We start from the raw sequence: 14,911 nt of genomic DNA, 5'->3' as shown, positions 1-14,911 counted from the left end.
CGTATGTATGTACACTGCACGAATACCGCGTACAGAGACCAACGCAATGCTTCGTAGTGTCCGTACGGAGCAACCGATAAGGTATCATGGGCAAGGGCCCGGAAATGAGTTCCGATGGCGCCGATGTTCTTGTGACGATGTGGTTGGTCGGGGCGGCCGGCAGATGGCCGGGGTTCATGGCCTGCTTCTATACACTACTACACTACATGGTAGTGTACTGTGTATGTATGTATGTAGTAGCGTAGTAACGTTTCACTACCACGTTCACTACAGGTCGATTCACGCATCTGCATCGGTACAGGTCAGCAGCGCAGGGCGATGTCTGTAGTGTAGTGTACATACATACAGTATGTGCATATATATGAAATAGCGCAAAGCATTCGCCTGCAGCAACATGCAGGGGATCACCCCTCGCATCGCTCTGTCCGGTTAGAGGAATCCGTTTCAGGATCGGATCGAGAGGAACTTTGCAAGCAACAGGTTCGACGTCGGGACGCTCCGCGAGACGAGGGGCTCCCGCGTCTGGCCGTGCCTCGCCGTGGGGAGAAGGAGGCTCCCATGTTCCCTGCGACGGAGGAATGCGTGAACATGCAAGTAGCAAATAGTCTCAAACAATATTACCTGGGCGTCCAAGTGTTAGCTAACATCCTCTTCATAACCTGTAAGTGTGTAGAGAGTTGACGACTCAATTTCCCAAGGTGACGGATACTGTTCGAGAAAGTGTGTGAGCAAAGAGAGTGGTTGTCAGACTTCTAGGGGACTTGATCACCTCATCTAACTCCCTAACGGACGGTGTCAGTCACATCAGGAGAACTCGAGTGTATGAAGAAGCTTGTCGCGTTTCTCGTCGACCAGAGACCCGCCTACTTCCCGTCTTGGCAGACCGCGCAACCCGTACGAAATATGGACATTACACGGTGCACCAGGAGCGCGCGGATCGCTGTCCATCTCCAGGGGTTACGATCTGGACTGCAAGGTTAGTGTACACAGTACGTCCGTAGTGTAAATAGTTATTCTGTTGAGAGTTTTACCGGAGCTAGTGTAGTGCGGTGATGTACCCGCTCGATTTTCAACGGTCGCCGACCCACATGTCCCTCCTCCGTGTATGTACGCGGTAGTAGGGAGTACGGAACACACTTTCGAGGTTGGGGTTTGCAGCTTGTGCTGCGTACTTGAGAGTGACGTAGAGCCTCCGTTACTTTGCGCGACTGAAAAACCCTTCGGCCCTCTGGTCGGAGAAGGTCGAGGGTATCCAAGTCTTAACGTCTCGTTTATTGTTCCTTGGGGGCGCTGAATAATATCAACTCGGTCAATAGATTCTCGATCGTGCTTGAGGGCCAGAGATGCAGGGACATTTCACTATCGAGCATTGCTGGGTTTCTGTCGTGAGATGAAAATTTGTAGAATGGAAGCACCGTTTGTGTGCCTTCCTTGTTGGTAGCATTGAGGTTGCTATGTCAGCTCCTTCCTGAAAATCTCGGAACCTTCCTGCAACTCTCTTGCCCGCGTGCGGCACGGTCTGCCCGGGCCGTCCTCGCGGCCACCTCATCCGTACTTCCATCACCCTGGTTCGCAGGTTTCCCACCCCCTTCCCCCACCCCCTGTGTTCACCACGCCTTTCAGCGCAAGCGAGACAAGCCACCGAATCCAGGGGTGCGGCATCCCCCGTCTCTTTGGCCCTTTTTCCTTCGATCTTCGATCATTCGATCAAAGCGCCAGAAGGATGGAGATCGATCCGGGCCATGGGGCGTTCATGGGGAAGAGGCCCTTGCGGCCAACCGATTGGGTTCCCGCAGTCGATCGCCAGGCGTTACGCAAGACAAGGACTGTCATAGCAAAGCTCAATCTATGCTTTTGTAGTGTTGTAGTGTTGTAATCTCTTGACGGATCGAAAAGGGTCACCTTAGGTGCCGTAGTGTAGGGGTTCTTGACCCTTGGGCTCGCCGCTCCCTCGCCGCAGCAGCCGAGAAATGTGCTCTCATCTCACCGGCTCTCTCTTTGGCTCTCTCTTTTCTTCCCTTCCTTCCGCCCTCCATCTCTAATATCGGAAGAGCCTCCTCGAAGACCGACATACATGCCGCGCGAGCCCTTCTGGGAGGCAAGAGAGCGAGGCGAACGACGAGAAGGGCACGAGGACGACCCGCAGGGTGACCGCCCGGCATGGCGGGATCCGAGACAGCGCCGGCGTTCGACCCGGACGGTGACAGAGCGCACCTGGTGTACATTCCCGCGGCCGTCTTCTTCGTCATCTGCCCCGTCTTGATGGGCCTGCGAATATGGGCTCGCCTGGGAACCGGAGGAAAGCTGGGTGCCGACGACTGGACCGCCATCGTCGCCCTCGTGAGTGGCACCGTCCCCCGGAATCACGCCCTGTCGATCCTGAAGCCACAATCGACGGTTCGAGGTTCGAGTTGCTGACCGACGAGCGACAGATCTTCGCGCTTCTGACCAGTGGTTTCCTCGTAGGGTGTAAGAGAACCTTTTGTCATCTTTTACTTCTTTCCTCCCATCTCCACCTCTCTACTCCTATCCCTCTCTGATCTATCTTTTTTTCTCTCTTGCTCTCCCCGTTTTTTTTTCGCAATTTTTTTTTGCGAAAAAAAAAGGGGGAGGGAGGGAGGGATGTGCAACTCTTCCCGTTGATGCAGAACTACCACGAGGAATGGATTTCATGCTAACGCACGATGGCTTGCAGCTTGTCAGTACGGAATGGGAAGACACTGGGCCACGATAAATGATCACGACAGATTTGAAACCAACAAGGTAGGCCGAATCCCCAAAACAACGACAGGGGAAGAAGAAAAGGGGGACTGCTCTTATCCAATGAAGTGCCACAACTGACAGTGATGGCACGGCAACTTCTAGTACTTTTTCATGGCGCAGGTCACGTACAAGGCCACCATCAACCTCGTCAAGTGCTGCATCCTGCTTCTCTACCTGCGCCTGTTTTTCATTGTCCACTGGTTCCGCTGGTCGTGCTGGGCGCTCCTCACCATCGTCGCCATGTACTGCGTGGCCTCGATCCTGGTCACCATCTTCCAGTGCCGGCCCATGATCCGCGCCTTCGACAAGTCCACGCCGGGTACCTGCATCGACACGGCCAAGTTCTGGTTCGCCAACGCGGGCTTCTCCATCGCCACCGACATCATCATCCTCCTGCTGCCGATGCCCCTGATCTGGAAGCTCGGGGCGCCCAGAGCCCAAAAGATCGCCCTCATGGCCGTCTTCGCCATCGGCATCTTTGCCGTCGTCACCTCGTGCCTGCGCGTCACGACGCTCGACATCTTCGCCACGAGCCCCGACAACACGTACAACATCGACAACGTCATGTGGACCATTGTCGAGCCCAACGTCGCCATCGTCTGCTCGTGCCTGCCGATCCTCCGTCCCTTGGCGGTCAAGCTCATCCCGGGGCTCGGCAGCAAGCACTACGGCAGCTACGGCAGCTACGGCGCCCCGGGCTACGGCACCGGCCGGTCGCGCACCAACAACACGCAGCGGAGCCAGAGCCGGCCCGACGGCGCCGACGCCCGCCACGACTGGATGGAGCTCGGCGGAGTCAAGTCCCAGGGCGAGAACCTCGCCACCATACGCCGGCCCAGCTCCCACACGGGCAGCGAGGAGACCATCCTGCGGGGCACCCCGGCACCGCCAAAGGATCCGAACATAACGGGGATCCAAAAGACGGTCGAGTACAGCATCCAGTACTCCAAGGAGCGAGATTGAGCTCAAAGACGGCGGCGGCGGCCTGGCGGACAAAGGTGTTTTTTTTTTTGTTTTTTTTATCGTTCGTATGTGCCACCACCTTTGAGGGAATGGGAGGGCGTTTGGGTAGGAATTGGTATGGTTGTGTCATGAAGGGTTTAAAGAGGGAAATGAAGAAGGCTATGTAAGGAATCCAGATCACGTCTCTCTAAGAAGATAATATGGCGAAGGATAGACGGGCCGGGTATTCCGTGTATCATTATCTATGACATGCACTCGCGGCATTGTTGGCGTGCTGTCGCCGCTACCTGTTTTCGGGTCCGTCGCAGTGCAAACCTGCGGTCGTTTACTGATGGATGATGTGTTTCCCCCCTCCGCTGGTGCACTAAAAAGCAAAAAGTGCCGTACGTAAACACGGGAAGGCGTGGAGGACTGGCTAGATCCATTCCCCCAGGATCCTGGTCGCACATGTCGATTGGCTAGTGAGCATCTACGGTACGGTGTTGTTCGGCGGTTTCGCGTCACTGGCATGCCGTTTTGAGAAAAGCACGCTTCTCTTTCGGAACTAAACGTCAACGGTCATGAAAAAGAGACCTTGCCAGGCTAGTTTAATTTTTGATGCTTCGGCAGAGATTCACTGGTCAGGATGCCTTTACATTCTACGTACCTTGTGAGGTTGATGACAGATGGGATGGAAAGAACGGATGGTACTCCGTAGATATCGTATGTATGATGTTTCGTATTTTACGAGTATACGTATGTAAGGTATGTGCTTGTAATCCGTAATAACGTTACATCGTAGCACTTTGCGTGGGAAACGCCTGCAGCAGAGGGATAGTTAGATAAGCATCAACTATCAAAGAGCCAACCAGGTCAATGACGTCGTCATATGCACCCCATTATCACCCGCGTGCTTCCAGCGCAGTCAACTCGCAGAACACGAAATGACAGCAACATTTGGTGGAAACATGCTGAGGACCACCATACCTGAAACGTTCCACTCTCATCCTGATTAGATCTTTGACAACTAGAAATCTCACAAAGAGGGAGAGATGGCGCCGGTGGAAGTTGAACATCACGCAAGGTAAGTTCAAGACATTCAACATCCTCGGGTTGTTTTTCGATAGAGTAGTAACTTACAATGATGAATACCAAAGTCCTATACCTCTGTTCCTTGCAGCCTTCCGTATCGCTGCGGCCGCATACGTTTCCTACACCGTTTGGCGAAGCCTCTATCGGTCCCACAAGGCGCTGGGGCCTGCGCAGGACACGCGGACCCGCACAGCGGAGCGCTCCAAGCTCACCGTCGTCTTTGGGAGCCTGGCGGCTCTCGGGTTGGTGTTTGCCGTGACTTCGAGCCTCGAATATCTGACACTGTCATACAAAGTGTGGGCGTCGGAAAGGGGTGTCGACGTTCCCGAGTCGTATGCTTCCACCGTGGCGCCCCCCGAAAGTGAAGTTCGCGGACTAACAGAACAGTAGTCTGTTTAATATCGGTCGGGATGGACCCGCTCTGTACCTGAAACACTGGCTGAGCGACACTCCGGTTTTCCTCGATGCCCTGGAGATCATCGCCGAGGAGACGCCGAGGTTGTGGTGGGGACAGCAGGTTGACCTCGCGACAATATCATGGACCGCGCTTCTGGCCGTCGAGGGTCGTCGCCGCAGGATACCGCACCTATGGGCACATGCTCTGCTGCCGCATCTAGTCAGCCTGTCCTTTGCCCAGAACCTGTTCTACGTCGCCCTTCTCCAAACACCAGCGCCGATTCCAGCCCAAGAGACGAGGCAAGTGTTTACTCCCGCGCAGAAAGGAGGAAGAAAAAGCAGCCCCCCGTCTAACTCGACCAGGATTGCCCGAGTTTTCCATCGCCTGCTTCCGAAGAAGCCTAACAACTGGTTCCCAAAGCTATCGCTGATCGTTGCCCCCCTAGTTCTCAACTACCTGGTGACATTCTGGCTCCCTGCCACTGCGGGGACGCCGTCGTTCCCAAACGCCGTTCTCCTGACCAAGCTCTTGACCCTCGCACCGCTGGTCTTGCCTGCCATTGCTCCGGCGTCCTGGGGCGTCGTTCACGCTGACCCGCACGACGCCTATCCCGACGTGATCAAGCTCTTCAACCTGATCTCGGCCGCGAGCGGCCTGCTGCACGCTAAGACGACCGTCTCGGCCCTGCTCTTCAATCTCCCCGATTCCCACAGGCACCGTCACAGCATCAAGATCCCCCTCGACACCGAGAAGCGCTCGAAATGGGAGCGCACGGCAACGGCAGCCGAGAAGGTGCTCGGCTCCATGACCGACCACCCGGCCGTTGCCGCCGCCGGCAGGGACGCCCTGCTCTGCGCCCTCAGCCTGGGTCTCTGGGCGGCCGTGCGGTCGACCGACGTCGGCAACATGTTGCGCGCGCTGCACAACTACTCGACTTCCCCGTCCCGCGGCGGCAGCGGTAGAAGCGGCGGTGGCAAGCGGGGGAAAACAACCGAGACGCCTCGCCCCGCCCGGGCGCGGGAGGAGGCGGCGGTGGCGGCGGCGGCGGCGGCGCCGTCGAACGGCATCCCTCCGCTCTCCATGACGCTGCGCCGCCGCGGCCGTCAGAAGAGACCGAGCGTGTCGAGCGCCGGGAGCGCGGACGGCCCTTCCGAGGATGCCGCCGCCCAGCAGCAAGCCCCGAAGCGCCGCGGCCGGCCGAAGAAGGCCAAATCCGAACCCGAGCCTGAACCCGAGCCCGGCCCGGGCCAGGACCGAGCCGACCTGGAACCGGAGGAGGAGACGTACCGGCCTACGCCCGCGGCCCGGGCCGATGTCGGCCTCGGCGACGTCGTGCCGGAGGACGACTTTGACTGGGAGGCGGCCGCGCTCACGTGGGGCTTGACGGCGGTTGGGGGCCTAGGGCTGGGGAGCGCGGCTGTTTTCGGGGCCGAATGTCTCGCGCGCTGATGCCGACGGAACGAGCTGCGCACGCCGGCTGGTTTTTCCGCATCCTACCACGCTCGACTCTCTGGGGGGAACCGTTGGCGGGGGTTACGGTATGTGCGAGCTCGCAGTCGCAGTCCGGCTCCTTTGGTGTTTCTGCTCTGATTTTCGGCGTTGCCGCGGGACGGATGGGAACAATGGGCCAGGTGAAAAGGGGTCTTACGGACGTTGGAGGGTTTGGAAGTCTGATGTCTGGGGCTGGGCGTTCAAAACGGAATGGTTTGGTCGAGTATCCGGTATTTTTTTGCATCCCATCGAAGTGCTGGCACATCGTTACCGCCCACGTCGGCTTGCTGATTCCCTCTGCTCTCATTACTACTACTAAGTCCTCTTGGAATTTCTTACCCCAGCTCTCGATCGGCTATGCTGCATTCAACATCATCTCCCCCAAAACATGTTTGTCGCAGTTCGTTGTCGACTGCAAGCGGCCATCTGCCGTCATCTCGGGGCCACAAGGCACACTCGGGATAATTCTGGTGTGTGGCGTTTGTGTGTCTGGTTTGGAGAGCATCGCAAGGTCGGGTTGGGGGGAAGCATTGAGATATCAAAATTCTGAAATTGTACTCGGTAAATAAAATAAATTGATTCAAACCAGGACGACTTGTTAGTTTCTTTGGATCATCCCTGGTGGTCAAGGTGCGAGTTCGCGGGTTGTTGCTGTTTGGTGGAGCTCTTGTCATTCCGTGCAGCACTCCTGCGCTTTCCCGCTGCTGTTCTCGCATACCCCTCCCTCCTCCACTAGACTTCCGACCTCTTATGATGACATCACGGTCTCCTTTCCGACACCAATTGCCCAGATCTATTCTCGCATTGTACTACCACTCAACTAACCGCCAAGCCTCTCGCTACTTCTCTTCATCACAAGCCCGATACAAGATGAGCACCACGGATTACTCGCAGATCCCGACCCCGTCCATGTGCTATGTGGACTTCTGTCTCGTACCCGTAAGGTCCTACCTCGCCGTGACATGTCGAGTCAGCCTGACGAGCCATTCTTTTCAGATTGGTACCGGCAACGTCTCTGTCGCGCGGGAAGTCGCCGAGGTACAGAAGGTACTCAGGGCCAGCGGGCTGCGTCATACGATGCACTCTGCCGGGACGACAGTTGGTGCGTCAAGGGCCACTTCTTGCCTTGGCCGTTACTGTTCCCATATGCGCCTGCTTGCTCGAAGCTTCGCAAAGTCTGACTCACCCCCGAACCAACAGAGGGAAGCTGGGACGAAGTCATGAAGGTCATTGGACAGGCCCATACGGTCGTGCACCAGACGGGCGCCGTGCGGATCCAGACGTCGATGCGAGTCGGTTCCCGGTGAGCAGCCCATCGGCCTCTTCCCCGCACATTTGGCGCCGGATTTCTGAAAGGCTAACAAGATTGATCGCCAAAAAAAAAAGGACCGACAAGGCTCAAACGGCCGAGCAAAAGGTGAAGCGGGTTCAGGACATCCTCGCCAAGGATGAGCAATCGGCTTGATTGTATGTACAGGACAACCTCAAGAGGTTGATCATTGTTTATATATACGTCACATAGGGTTGGACTCTTGTATGTTTTCCCCCGAATTAAGCATCCTTCTATCATGACAAAGCTCTCCACGTCGTGCCTCTCACCTGCTCCATGCCGTACCGTTTTGTAGTTCTCGCCTTATACGGCAATGTATCTCCGTTTCCAAATACGAGCTGTATTCATTTGCCTACGCAATGCTCCTTTTTCTAATGTTTTTTGTTCGCATCTTTCTCCTCCATTTTTTCTCAAAGTTATCTCTTCCTTTCTTTTTAGGAAGCCATGGAAAACCTCCCGAGGGCTGCTCTTCCCACCGTGGTCATTGCATTGTTCAACAAGCGTGCAATCAGGGATTAGGTAATGTACGTCCGTAATCCGGAATGTCCCCGCAGTTCAAGTTGGGGTGGTACACTCCATAATGGAAATCCCCCAACCCACGATGGGTGGAGCCACTTGCACGCATTGTCGCAGCCAGAAAGCACGGGCCTTCAAATCCAATTGATTGGTTTTCTCCAGAGCTCAACTTTCCCCCTGTCGCCGTCGCGCACCAAAAGCCACGACACAAGGCGACAAGCACAATGGCGAGTGTGCTCAACAACCTCTTTGGGGGCAAACCGTCGGCCCCCAAGCCTGACGCGGCTAGCGTCGATCCGGGTAAGTACATCGATCTTTGGATTCACTGCTTTTCTCGGGAGCTCCTATGATGCTGACCTCGAACGCCGCAGACTTTGCCGAGTTCTCCCAGACTACCGCCGATCCGTCTCCGGTTCCCGTCGCGGCCGAGTCCTCGACGTCAACTGCCTTGGGCGCCGGTCAGACCGTGCGGCCCTACACCAAGTGGTACAGAGTCCACGAGCGCTACAGCCTGTCCGAGTTCAAGGCCGAGGGCGTCATCCTCTCCATCATCGCCGCCGTGCTGATCCTCCATCTCTTCGGCGCTCGCCTGAACCGGAACAAGGCGAGGAAGTGGATTCGCGCCCACGCCGCCCCGCTGGCTGCCGAGTTTGCCTCGGTTGGCTTCTCTGGCGTGCCTCTCGCCGCGGCCGACAAGAAGGGGGATGCGCTCCTGCAGTCGGTCGTCGTGACCGACGAGGCTCAGAGCGACAGCCTGATCAAGGAGAAGAGCCTGTTCGAGTTCGCCATCTACGCGACCGGCCGTGCCAACGTCGCCTTTGTCGATGTGAAGCTCACTCTCCTGAAGCGCTTCAACCCGCTTACCGTGCTCTTCGAGAAAGTGGCCGCCTTCTTCTTCGACAGCGTCGCCGAGACGCACGACGTCGCCGAGGCCATCCTGTACCCCTTCGACGGAAAGGAGTCGCTCCTCGTTCCCACCATTCCCGGTGCCCCGGAAGTGCGCAGCAAGGATGGCAAGAGCACCTATGACGGCTTCGTGTGGGCTCTGGTTCACAAGGAGTGCATGAAGCAGGTCCGCGATGACCGCTACGACGTGTCGCTCACCGTGACCAAGGACAACCCCAAGCTGCCCAACTGGCTGACCGTCATGACCGAGAGCGCCGAGATCACCGATGCTCTGCTTACTCCGGAGTTGATCAAACTCGCCGAGGCTGCCGGGGACCTGTTCGAATATCTCATCGTCTCCGACCAGCCGACTGAAAAGCCCAAGACGTAAGCATACTACCCCCCCTCCGGCTCTCTTGCACGACCGTGTCCAGCTCGTCCCGATGCTAATAAGACACCGGGCACCAGGCTCAACGAGACGACCCCCCGCAAGCGCATCTTCCTCAAGTACCACCTGCCGTCCAACAACGACTACACCAACCTGGTGCCCCTCTTCCGGTATTTCCTGCGCCTGACGGACAAGCTGGTGCAGGTGGGACACTTCCGTCCCGAGGTGCTGCGCAAGGTCAAGGCGGCGCGCGACGCGACGGCCAAGCAGATCGAGAAGGCCGAGAAGGAGAGCCGGGCCGAGGAGCTCGCCGCGGAGAGGGAGCGCGCCAAGAAGGCCAAGCGCGACCAGGAGCTCAACGCCCTCGACGCCAAGGCCCAGAAGAAGTACCTCGAGCGCGAGCGCGAGAGGGAGCTGAAGAGGAGCATGAAGAAGCAGACCCTGAGGGCCTAGGAGACTCGCCGATTTGGCCAGGGTGGCTTGCCCGAGGTTTGGCATGGCGTACGTGGGTTTTTCGCGCTAGAAGGGGGGAGCTTGCTCACACGTTGTCTCTGTGTGCTGATTGAAGGGGGGTCGGCTGTTTTTAAGCGGCTGTATCTGTACGGGAGTTGCATTTTTGGTACATGCAGTAATGTTTACTCGAGCAAAAATGGTTGGGCTTCCCCTTTGATTATTTTTCACTTTCGCGCCTCCGAAGCCATGGCTTTGACGAGGAATCGATCTGATTGCCTTTTTGAGGAGGGCGCTGGCATCTACAAGTCTCATCATTGCTGTGTCACCATCCTCCCGTCTCTCACACATCCTTCATACTTTTGCCGTTTGTCGTGACAATTTACAAGGTTTCGCTTTAAGCATATCCTCCGTCAAGGACAGGTTGAATTTGAAGATGCCAGAGATTTTTGGTTGATTGCATTGTTAAGCACACGATTGTGCGAGAATGATAAGAAAACGCCGCAGTCTGCAGTCGGTTGCCCTGACAACCAAATTGGGAAGCACGGAGTGTAAACGCAAATCAAAAGTGACCATTCCGCCCCCACATCCGCCGTTTCCAACAATCGGCAATCGGCAATCTAGACAACCAAGGAAGGCGATTACTGAACGCAGTTTAAATCGCAATGGCGCGAACAACGACAGTACGCAAGTATGGGAGGAGCACCCGGAAACAGACGGCTGAGATCCTCTTTGCCCAGTTGCCGAAGTCACCGGTCAAATCTGACCGGGAGCCGGAGCCGGAGCCGGGGCTCGGGCCGGGACCAACGCCGGAGATCCAACCCGCCCCTGAAACGAGGCCAGATGTCGGAGATGCTCCGACCCCGGTCGATGACGTTAGCGAGCTAGCACAGCAGTTGCGTTCCACCAGGCTCGAGGACACAGCTCGCGCCAAGGGGCATGGGACACGAACGCGGCCGCGCCGATCAGAGCTGCAGGCAGAGCTGGAGAGGGAGGCTGCTAAGGACGATTTAGCAGCCGTGGGGGAGGTCCCGCAGCATTCCCGGGACGGGAGGGAGGAGCCCGAAACAGAAGCGGGCGCACAAGCAGAAGAGACTGAAGAGACAGAAACGGAAGTGGAGGAGTCGGTCTACGACGGCCTGCGCGTGCTCACCTGGGCCGACGTCTGTCCTCCCGGCGCGCGCATAGAAAAGATCGCCGAGGCCTCGTACGCCGAGGTCTACCGCGTAACCAACGAGCACGGGACATCCATCATCAAGGTCGTCCGGCTGGAGTCGCCCATCAAGCCGCAGACCAAGGCGCAGGAGCGCTCCGGCCTGGTCGACGAAGAGCCGCATTCGGAAGAGGACATGCGGGGGGAGCTCAGGATCTCGGAGTGGCTCGCCGGCATTCCCGGCTTCGTCGTCTACAAGGAGCAGTACGTGGTCAAGGGCAAGGCGCCCAAGGTCCTCCTCGAGACGCACCAGGCCTTCCACCGCCGCATGAAGCGCAAGGACCCGGACCGGCTGCAGTTCTACCCCTCGCCGAGCCGGTACCTGGACGACACCCGCTTCCTCGTGGTCGAGCTGGGCGACGCCGGCACGGCGCTGGAGGACTTTGAGCTGACCTCGATCAGCCAGGTGTGGGATATCTTCTTCCACACGGCGCTTGCCCTGGCACGGGCAGAAGACCTAATAGAGTTCGAGGTAAGCCTGCTCTCCCCTTCTTCTTTTTCTTTCTTTTTTTTTTTTTTTTTTCTCTCGCCTTCTGTTACCCTTCGGTCTGATTGAACCCTGGTACCACCAACTTGTGTTGCTAACCGAAACCCCCCCCTCCCCCTTTCCATCGTGGATACAGCACCGCGACCTCCACGAAGGCAATCTCTGCATCCGACGCGTCCGCCCACCCACCACTCTGCCAGAGAGCAGCAGCAGCAGTGCCACCACCACCACAACTACTGAGACCACCTACAAATTCGGTCACTCCGGCCTCGACATTACCATTCTCGACTACGGCCTCTCCCGCGCCACCGACCCCAACCCCCCCTCACCATCATCACCATCACCATCATCATCATCCTCATCATCTTCACCACCACCAACACCACCACCAGCAGCAGAGGCTTCGGTGGTGGCGTACGACCTGGAGAAGGACCTGTCGCTGTTCCAGTCGACGCACGCGCCGCAGTGCCAGGTCTACCGACAGATGCGGTCATACCTGATACACGGCGACCGGGTGGCACGCCCGTCGCCGCGGGACCACGCGACGCCGTACCCGCCGGCCGCGGGCTCGGGCGCGGGCTCGGGCGCGGGCTCGGGCGGGCCCATCTCGTGGCGCGGCTACCACCCGTACACCAACGTCCTCTGGCTCGCCTACCTGTACGCCTACCTGGTCCGCCACTTCGCCGGGGACGCGCGCGAGCTCAGGCGCTTCCGCACGGAGACGAGGGAGCTCTGGGCCCACCTGGACCCGGGCGCGCCCCGGGGCGTGCTGAGCTTCCCCAGCGCCGGGGAGGTGGTGCGGTTCGCGGTCGAGGCCGGGTGGATCGCCGAGGCGCAGGTCGTGGACGCCGAGGGGAGCTTCGTGAGCGTTGCGGGCGGGAGGTGATGATGATTATTTTTTTTTTGGGGGGGGGGGGAGGTGGGAGGAGACTGGGATGAGCAATGGATGGGACACTGGAGGGGGTGTTGGCAGAACGAAACCCCAAGGCCAAGACGAAGACGGCGGAGGCGACTGAGTCTACCAAGGGGCAGACCAGAGAGGGGGAAGCGTCCCCCATGAACGACATGTCAATGGGTGAAAGCAAGATGACAGGCAGGTGGGAGTGGGAGTGCCCATCACTTAGCCGACATTGGAGCGGCTACACGAACATCCATTGGGAAGCGTGCTATTTTCTTTTCTTTTCTTTCTTACTTTCTTTTTCTTTTTTCTTTTTTCTTTTCTTTTCTTTTTTTTTTTTTTTTTTTTTTTTTTTTTTTTTTGTGGAGTACGGCTCGCATTGCATTGTACACACGTACCTTACACGACCTTACCACTGCATATCGATACCCACAATCTTGTTATTTCCGTCAATCTTGGGTTTTTCAATATTCCAAAAATAGGTGGCTTGCAGTGCTTGCAGTAGATCTTGCAGAACAGAACCGATTAATGAGCGATATAGTCGATATAGTTACTGCGGTTGTTTGCGAGACGTTGCTCTGGCGCGAAAGCAATGTAACCAGTGCAATCACCCAGAAGTCGTCCGTGACTGGTTCGGGAAGGAGCCGATATTGGTCGGCACACAAGTTGCAGGTGATGGCGCTATGATTAGCGCACAACCTTCGCCCTGACCAATTAAAAAGAAGCTGATTGTTGAGCCTGCCTACAAAGTATGTACGACAGTTACACAGTAAGGTACCTGATGTACGGAGGTACTTCGCACAACACATGTGTTCTATCGGATTCTAGCCTGGGCTGTCGACCGACTAAAACCAAGACAGGTTCGATTAAAAACGACCCTCGTTCTTTGATGAGTCAACGTCATTGGACGTGATTTATCGCTCCGGAGCTCGGAGCTATGTCGTAGTTAAGCCGGAGGCGAATGGAACAATTGAAGTCATGCTCGGTGGAACACCACACTCGGCAGAGTTGGAGTACCCGCAACCGTGGGGAACCGGGTGGCGCCGCTTGCGGGGATCCGCCAAGCCGGGGCCTTGGTAGAAAATGGCCAAGTCAGGCCAGGAACGCCCATGCTGGGCAATATTGTTAACCGCCGCCGCCAGACGAGGCGATCTTAGCCCGGAACAATCAAACTTCCAGCGTCGCCTGTAACTTTACACCGCAAAAGCCATCGAGCCTTGGCGTGATTGTCTCCTCGCCCTCCGCATGCCAAATCGAATATCGCCAATGGCGGCCGGTGGATTCATCAGCTCAGTGTATTTTGGGCGGCGACCTGCAGCTTGGCAAGTGATGGGGCGCAATCCACACACAATTCACCGCACATCAGACATCAGACGGCCATTTGACAAACTCGTCACCCGATCCTGCATCATCAGATGTTCTGAGGCCCCAGGGCAGCGAGCCGTTGGGGCAATGTTTTCGGGGGACATGTCTTTGTCAGACGTATGTCCATTCGCTACACACCCGTTGTAACTCTAAGATATGCAGTCATAGTGTCGTCGCCCTAGCCAGGTTGGTGTAGTCACTCCCTCCGGCGCAGTTGGAATACAGTCTTTAGGTTTGAAAACCCTCCGCGCCGGGTCGCGAGGCAGGTCGGTCCCGTCTTTCCGTCTTACACAATGACGCAGAAAATCTTTTGCGATATTATATTGTCCCGCCCGTATATTGGCTGAATTTGCAGGGAAAGATCTTCACGGTTGACGAATGCGATGGGCCGGCACCTTGCATCAATCTGGTGTGCAGATCCGCCGGGTGGGTGGGCTTGAACCGGAAGCTTCCACTCGCTCAAGTCAGGGCAGGCTCCAAGTCCGATGGGGCCTGCGGGCACCTTCCCTGTATTGTAGCCGCTGCGTTCTGATGAATATCAACCATGATGCCCAGAGAAGGTGCCACTTGCGCGCTTACACTACTATGAGTATTGCACAGTAGCCAAGGCAGCGTTCTCTGACTCAATTGGAGCCCCGGGCCACGCAAACTCGAGCGCCAAGAATCAGATTTCGTCCAACAGCCAGTCTGGGTA

The 14,911-nt window shown here is 57.0% G+C and overlaps 6 protein-coding genes across 6 annotated transcripts; all 6 read left to right on the top strand.

The window, feature by feature from the left end:
* Window positions 1–1,879: 1,879 nt before the first annotated feature.
* MYCTH_2304420 (uncharacterized protein) lies at window positions 1,880–2,590 on the top strand. Its single transcript, XM_003662990.1, has one exon. It carries the CDS (start codon window positions 2,161–2,163, stop codon window positions 2,416–2,418), a length of 258 nt encoding a protein of 85 aa, XP_003663038.1. The 5' UTR covers window positions 1,880–2,160; the 3' UTR covers window positions 2,419–2,590.
* A 114-nt stretch (window positions 2,591–2,704) lies between these two features.
* On the top strand, window positions 2,705–4,082 carry MYCTH_2304419 (uncharacterized protein). The gene is made up of 2 exons (XM_003662989.1): window positions 2,705–2,763; window positions 2,866–4,082. Exons 1-2 carry the CDS (start codon window positions 2,710–2,712, stop codon window positions 3,724–3,726), a joined length of 915 nt encoding a protein of 304 aa, XP_003663037.1. The 5' UTR covers window positions 2,705–2,709; the 3' UTR covers window positions 3,727–4,082.
* Window positions 4,083–4,515: 433 nt separating this feature from the next.
* Window positions 4,516–6,832, top strand: MYCTH_2304416 (uncharacterized protein). Its single transcript, XM_003662988.1, has 4 exons — window positions 4,516–4,789; window positions 4,863–5,129; window positions 5,188–5,493; window positions 5,557–6,832. The coding sequence occupies exons 1-4, from the start codon at window positions 4,758–4,760 to the stop codon at window positions 6,641–6,643; spliced, it is 1,692 nt and encodes a 563-aa protein (XP_003663036.1). The 5' UTR covers window positions 4,516–4,757; the 3' UTR covers window positions 6,644–6,832.
* A 564-nt stretch (window positions 6,833–7,396) lies between these two features.
* MYCTH_2304414 (uncharacterized protein) lies at window positions 7,397–8,269 on the top strand. The gene is made up of 4 exons (XM_003662987.1): window positions 7,397–7,624; window positions 7,682–7,787; window positions 7,886–7,988; window positions 8,072–8,269. The coding sequence occupies exons 1-4, from the start codon at window positions 7,556–7,558 to the stop codon at window positions 8,148–8,150; spliced, it is 357 nt and encodes a 118-aa protein (XP_003663035.1). The 5' UTR covers window positions 7,397–7,555; the 3' UTR covers window positions 8,151–8,269.
* A 431-nt stretch (window positions 8,270–8,700) lies between these two features.
* On the top strand, window positions 8,701–10,290 carry MYCTH_2304410 (uncharacterized protein). Its single transcript, XM_003662986.1, has 3 exons — window positions 8,701–8,831; window positions 8,903–9,803; window positions 9,885–10,290. Exons 1-3 carry the CDS (start codon window positions 8,756–8,758, stop codon window positions 10,255–10,257), a joined length of 1,350 nt encoding a protein of 449 aa, XP_003663034.1. The 5' UTR covers window positions 8,701–8,755; the 3' UTR covers window positions 10,258–10,290.
* Window positions 10,291–10,919: 629 nt separating this feature from the next.
* MYCTH_2118274 (uncharacterized protein) lies at window positions 10,920–12,840 on the top strand (the record flags this gene model as incomplete). Its single annotated transcript, XM_003662985.1, has 3 exons — window positions 10,920–11,120; window positions 11,232–11,939; window positions 12,091–12,840. 3 exons carry the CDS (start codon window positions 10,920–10,922, stop codon window positions 12,838–12,840), a joined length of 1,659 nt encoding a protein of 552 aa, XP_003663033.1.
* Window positions 12,841–14,911: the final 2,071 nt, after the last annotated feature.

Source organism: Thermothelomyces thermophilus, chromosome 3 (genome assembly GCF_000226095.1).
Source record: "Thermothelomyces thermophilus ATCC 42464 chromosome 3, complete sequence".
Taxonomy (NCBI): Eukaryota; Fungi; Ascomycota; class Sordariomycetes; order Sordariales; family Chaetomiaceae; genus Thermothelomyces; species Thermothelomyces thermophilus.
The sequence above is the reverse complement of the archived record's forward strand: the minus strand, read 5'-3'. Positions and strand labels throughout refer to the sequence as shown.

Bases quoted from the DNA above. Each gene is read 5' to 3' on its own strand.
- MYCTH_2304410 (XM_003662986.1), top strand. From the start codon at position 8,756: ATGGCGAGTGTGCTCAACAACCTCTTTGGGGGCAAACCGTCGGCCCCC. The intron at 8,832-8,902 runs GTAAGTACATCG...CGAACGCCGCAG, and splicing joins CGCGGCTAGCGTCGATCCGG to ACTTTGCCGAGTTCTCCCAG. The intron at 9,804-9,884 runs GTAAGCATACTA...ACCGGGCACCAG, and splicing joins CCGACTGAAAAGCCCAAGAC to GCTCAACGAGACGACCCCCC.
- MYCTH_2304414 (XM_003662987.1), top strand. From the start codon at position 7,556: ATGAGCACCACGGATTACTCGCAGATCCCGACCCCGTCCATGTGCTAT. The intron at 7,625-7,681 runs GTAAGGTCCTAC...CATTCTTTTCAG, and splicing joins TGGACTTCTGTCTCGTACCC to ATTGGTACCGGCAACGTCTC. The intron at 7,989-8,071 runs GTGAGCAGCCCA...CAAAAAAAAAAG, and splicing joins TCGATGCGAGTCGGTTCCCG to GACCGACAAGGCTCAAACGG.
- MYCTH_2304420 (XM_003662990.1), top strand. From the start codon at position 2,161: ATGGCGGGATCCGAGACAGCGCCGGCGTTCGACCCGGACGGTGACAGA.
- MYCTH_2304416 (XM_003662988.1), top strand. From the start codon at position 4,758: ATGGCGCCGGTGGAAGTTGAACATCACGCAAG. The intron at 4,790-4,862 runs GTAAGTTCAAGA...TGAATACCAAAG, and splicing joins GAAGTTGAACATCACGCAAG to TCCTATACCTCTGTTCCTTG. The intron at 5,130-5,187 runs GTATGCTTCCAC...ACAGAACAGTAG, and splicing joins GGTGTCGACGTTCCCGAGTC to TCTGTTTAATATCGGTCGGG.
- MYCTH_2304419 (XM_003662989.1), top strand. From the start codon at position 2,710: ATGGGAAGACACTGGGCCACGATAAATGATCACGACAGATTTGAAACC. The intron at 2,764-2,865 runs GTAGGCCGAATC...GGCAACTTCTAG, and splicing joins ACAGATTTGAAACCAACAAG to TACTTTTTCATGGCGCAGGT.